A 6,000-nucleotide genomic window follows, 5' to 3' on the forward strand; every position below is an offset into this window, starting at 1 on the left:
CTCTGAAGAACAGTGGCAAAGAGGAAGAACAGACAGTTGGAAGGGACATGGAATGTTGAAAAAAAATAATAATAAAATAGATACAGTTAGAGTAAAGAAAAAAGTAAAATATGAGTAAATTAGGAGTTTGGAGAGAGACAATTTATGAGAAACTCAAAATAAGAAGAAGAAATGATGAGGGAGGGAGAGAGAAACAACAGATTAGTAGTAATTCCCATCAAGTCTGCAAGAAAACAGTTAATTTGTTGTTTGTAACTGTGTTGCTGTCTTACCTTTCAGAGTTAAAATACATACTTTATACTAACATGCATCAGCGCATGCATCATGCATGAGATGGATCATGCAACAAAAGCAGTAGAAACATCATGGAATGGCACTAAAAGCAACTAAAGCTTTCCTTGTAGCATCTCCTGCAGTTGCATGACGAAAATAGCATCAGTTTGTTTGCAGCTTCGACCCTCTTTCACCCGTTCTTGCCACAAGGCCCGGGTCAAACATAAATAATAATTATGTCATGGGTCACAAGTTCATGGGTGTATTTTTTTTATGCTGAAAGCACACATACGCTGTGTTTTGCGTCAACTATTCACTTCCAGAATCCAACCGTTCTATCTGGAAGTAGGGCTAGGTGGTATGACCTCAAATTCATATCACAGTATAAATTGAATCCCTTCACAGTAACGGTATATATTGAGGTAGAAAATTATCATAAAAAGCAAAGATAATGTAATTTTTACAGCATTTATTTTGCAGAAAACTGTAATCCTAATCAAACCCAGCATTTTTGCTGTAGTGCAAATGAACACAACAGAAGTAAAAAAAAAAAGAATGTTCTATATACAGTATATTGCAAAAATGGTTTCAACAACAAACAAAACCTTTTCCTGAAATTTTCAACAATATCAAAATAAATGGATGTTATAACCAGTATTTCAAGTAAAATTAGTCATTTAGACATAAAAAAATCAATGTTACCTAAAATGTTATAGTCTGACAGGATCTTAAGGGGCTTAAGTTTGCACATAGTCCTGTCATAAAACAATTTCAAATAATTAGAATATAAGTGTGGTGAAGCCAAATAAACCATGCCGTCCAGAAGATGATTTCTACGTAACTTTTCTATAGCGGGAGGGGGAAATTTTGAGGATTTATTCTTTCTATATGTGTTTTAAAACTCTATATTTCTTAATTTATTTTCAGAATATTTTGAACTCCTCCTGCTCAGTTGTCTCTGCGCTCAAAGCCCTGTTGACACAGGTGCAATGACATAACCAACAATAGGACGGTAGAGGGTAAATTTCTACCATAGGCCAACTTCATACCGTTTCTACCGTCTACTGCATTTACCGTGCAGACCTGGAAGCAGATGTTTATAAAAGATAGTCAAATGGTCAAAACCTTTGTGCCTTTGTGTGATGTACATGGAGGAATGTCAGACAAAAACTGTGGTGCTATAACTGGGACAGATTTGTGGACCAAATATTTGTGGAAATCTAAGTCCTAACCCCCAGAGTGTAGACTCCAGTGGGAAGAAACCCCATGCAGCAACGTATCCCACAGTGGGAGGAGTTTCCCAGGAGCCTGGCATGGTGTTTCTCAAGGACTATGAAGGGATTGTGCAAAAACGATTGTTCAACAACCATGTGACTACACAATATCCAGTCAGCTGCCAATAAGCCATACTAGTCGCTTTAGTGTATTTGTGTATCCTGCAGTTTAGCTCCAATACATATACAATTATTTTTTGGAGTGCAGATAAAACGGAAACACAGATCAGATTTGGACAAATTACCATGTGTTTGATACCTGCCCCTTACTCTGTCTCAATGAAACTACTTAGTTTGAATACCTTGAAAAAAATTACCAGAAAAGCAGCCCTGTACATAAGAGATAGGGCTGGGCGATATGGCCCAAAGAAAAAATCTCCGATGTTTTTTCATCCCAAATTTGATTTTCAATTTTAATCAGTTTCGTTTCCCACTTAACGGAGTGCCTCTGTTTCAGGTGTCGAAAAGAATATGTTGTACTCCTGCTTTTTGTAGCAGGAGCCTTTTCTAACTGATTTTGCAGTGTGGTGTTCGTTGCTCCAAGTCCCAGGTTCCAAAACCAAACCAGTTCCAAAAACTGAAGAAACACTGCCTTTTTTGAGAAGTAGATCCTCTCTGCTAGCTGTCATATTGTCATGTTATGTACCAAGCATCTTGAGGGACAGGCGGGGTGACCTCTGAACTACAGAAGCCCCAAAGAGTGCACTGGTGGGGAAAAAATATTGATTTTACCCAAATTATATCGTCATAAATGGCAAATTCGAATTAACTGATTTAATCGATTTATCGCCCAACCCTAATAAGAAATCTTTGAAAGTATGGAGTAATACACTGAGAACTACTTACAGCTTAAAAACAAACATGTACCCACACCCACACATGCCGAAGAAAGGGGAAAAAAACAACAACAACACTATACTAAAAAAAGGCATGACTGATGAGGATAACATGGAAGCTTTAGTAACCTGACTAACAGCAAATGGAACTGTGGAATCCATCTTACCAGACTTTTTCACCCCATGTGCTTCCTGTTCTCCATTCTCCAAAGCAATACCTATGTCTGCACATACATGTGCATAAATAGCAAGGTAAAGTAAGGTAAGTACAAACATTCACATAAGGTGAGGTGAAGTGAAGTGAGATGAGGTAAGATAAGGTATGGAATATTAAGGCAATTTAAGTACATACATTCACATGCACAAAGTAAGGTAAAGCAAGTGCTGTACACACATTCATAAAGCAAGATATGATGAGGTGATGATGATGATGATGATGATGATGATGATGATAATAATAATAGCAATAATAATAGCAATAATAATAACAATAATAAAGGTAGTAAGATATGGTAAGCAGCACACAAAAATTCATGAAAAAACAAGCAAACAAATTTGGATTACTAACAGCTTTCAAAACCTCAAAATCCAAGAGTACAACTTCCTTTTACATTGAGCATTTCCCTCCCTTTGAGGGAGTGCATGAATGTTTGTTAGCATGTAAGAGGCCTTGTAATGGGACGGTTGATCTGTCCAGGGTGTACCCCACCTCTCACTCAATGACTGCTGGACATATGCACAGCTTCTCCAAACCCCAGATAGAATCAAGTGAGTAAATAAAATAGTAAAAGAATAAATGGATATTGGGGAGCATGTGTCATTTATTTATTTTTTGTTAGGACCACAAATCATGTTCTCTTTTGTTCAGCCATTTTTAGAAAGAGACAAGTGGAGTTAAAGTTGTGTGGCTGCTAAATAGCAATGCTAAATCATTACACTTTGTTCATCCACTATGCAAATATCTATAGGGGGCAGCTGTGGTAGAGTGGTTAGGGGAGTCGTACTGTAACCGGAGGGTTTGATCACCCGTTCCAGCCGTCTCAGTCCACCTTGCCTACTGATGGTGGTCAGAGGGTCCGTTGGCGCCGGTGCATGGCAGCCCTGCTTCTGTCAGTGTGCTCAAGGGCAGCTGTGGCTACAATGTAGCTTACCACCATCAGTGTGTGAATCTTTGGCTACGTTCACACTGCAGGTCTTAATGCTCAATTCCGATTTTTTGAAAAAAAATCTGATCTTTTTGTGTGAACCTTCACATTACATTTTAAATGTGACCTGCATCAGACCCTTGTGTGAACGCTACACAGCACTGATGTGACACGCATGCGCAGTAAAGACGTCCCGTCTCATCACCTGACTTGTTTGTTTACAGAGCTAGCATGCATGCTACTTTTTGCACGTCAAATCTGAAGTTGTTTAATCTTAGAGCCAATTAAATAATTATCTGACATGCTTGTTTAGTTCAGTTTTTATATCTGAACCTGCCTCTGACCGAGATGCTCCAGAGAATCTTTTTATTTTTGAACGAACGAGCTGGAAAAAAGTATAGACCGAGTAACTTTAGGATCGATACGCTCCGCGACCCAGGCTGGACGTTATCGACGATTATCCGATTTAAAACCACATACTGAAACGGCCTGGGTCGGTTTTGAAAAAAATCGGATTTGTCGCGTTCAGACTTTCATAAAAAAAATCGGATATGGGTCAGACGGTGCAAAAAAAAATCAGATTTGGGTCAGATTTGCCTGCAGTGTGAACGTAGCCTGTGTGTGAATGGGTGAATGACTGAAGTGTAAAGCGCTTTGGGGTCCAAGTGGGCTTAATAAAGCAGCAGAGCAATATAAGTTCAGACCATTTACCATATCTATGAAGATATTCTTGTACTCATACTCTGCAGGATATCCACACACACAGACATGGACCACACTGATAAAGCACTATAAACTAGACATAAGTGATGTACTGACGCTTTATTTTCACAAGTATTTTTTTAAGGTGTGACCACTAAATTGTGGGGATGGGGGAATAACAAATTGCAAATCAATCTATACATTTTATGTAATGCCTAATGTTTTCTACTTTTCAGCAGAAAAAAAGTAATTCTGCCATTCTCCAGTAAAAAAAAACTACCATGAAAATAGAGACTGTTTATTTCTTTGAGCGAGAGCAAATGTACACAATTAGCAGCAGATCAAAATAAAAATTTCACCCCACTTTAGTTTTCAAATTTAATTTAATTCAATTCATTATAGTTCAGTTAAATTTAATTTACCTGAAATTAATCTAACTGATTTAATTTAAGGCCATATTAGGGGATTATACAAAAAAGCAAACAGGTCCAACTCATTTAAAACTACATGCAATCGAATTCAGCTCAGAACCAATCTAAATTCAAATCCAACTATACATATAGTCCAATTATAACACAAAACAGTCTGATCCAGTATGGTATGATACAGTCCAAATGATAAAAAGTGTCTGTTAAAACAAGCAGAATGCACCAAATCATTTTGTTCGAACCAACCAGTTAGCACTCCATTTAAGGCCCATAATAAAAAAAAATGAAGACAAAAAGTGTGTCTTATTCATCTATTCATCCTAATAATATAATATAATATAATATAATATAATGCATGTCATAGGAAACAAAAATGAACAAATGGAAAAGTGTAATAATCAGAGTCTAAAGTAGAGTCCAAAGGTAACACTATCTTTAAAGAAAGTGAATGATCATGATAAACAACAAGTGAATGATCATGATAAACAACAGAAGCTCAGATTGTCAACATCATATCAGTCTCACCTGGCCTAGTATCATCGCCATCCAGCAGGGGGGTGTAGTCCGACTTTTCAACCATTTCCTTGACCTGATCATCAAACGTCTCTGCCTCCAGCTGAGCCACAAAATCCTTCTCCACCATGCTCTCTACACCAGGCTGTGGAACACTGTCGGTGAGTGCATCACTCAGGTTTAGGTCTTCCTCTGCCATGGCTGCAAATAAAGACAATTAAGTCAGAGAGGAGCTCATAAATTAAAGAATAGAAGCATGATTAAAAATAAACACAATCTAATTGTTTATTTATTTATTTTTAGCGTTTTTTTTTTTTTTTTTTTTTTTTTTTTTTTTTGGGGGGGGGGGGGTGGCTTGATGATGATGACGAAGCTATAAGCAAGAATCCAAACCCAATGTTGACTGATATTTATTCTTGAACCAATACCAATTTTTATCAATTCAGATTTCTTTCCAAGAGAAATAAATAACAGAATACTTTTTTTCAACTTTCTGAAACAAAATTACTTTTGTGTTTACCATTACCATTTGTGTACCAATCAGTGCAAAGACACCTATAGTAAAGCTAGATTAAACTAGAGATAAACCAATTCTAACCAACCAATGTTAATAGGTCAATAGTGGCCACTTCATTGGTAAGAATTTGTTTTTAAACTTTAAAATCTAAACTTCCGCAAGAAACTGATAAAAGAAAAGCTGAATAATGTAAATGCTTCAGGCTGACGAAAGACAATGGTCTTTGGTATGTCTGCAGCACTTAAATACTTAGGGGTAACTCAGCTTCACATCTGTCCTCCCTCTCTCGTTCAGCTCTAAAACATGCTAATG

At 37.1% G+C, this 6,000-nt stretch overlaps 1 protein-coding gene across 1 annotated transcript in view; it reads right to left on the minus strand.

The window, feature by feature from the left end:
- LOC106528595 (uncharacterized) overlaps positions 1-6,000 on the minus strand; it is a 28,107-nt gene that overhangs the window by 13,622 nt on the left and 8,485 nt on the right. Inside the window, exon 2 of the mRNA XM_014023803.1 lies at positions 5,184-5,372. Coding sequence (XP_013879257.1) covers positions 5,184-5,370 — 187 coding nt within the window. The 5' untranslated portion in view covers positions 5,371-5,372. The remainder of the gene's footprint in view (positions 1-5,183; positions 5,373-6,000) is intronic.

This window comes from Austrofundulus limnaeus, unplaced genomic scaffold (genome assembly GCF_001266775.1).
Source record: "Austrofundulus limnaeus strain Quisiro unplaced genomic scaffold, Austrofundulus_limnaeus-1.0 Scaffold391, whole genome shotgun sequence".
Classification (NCBI taxonomy): Eukaryota; Metazoa; Chordata; class Actinopteri; order Cyprinodontiformes; family Rivulidae; genus Austrofundulus; species Austrofundulus limnaeus.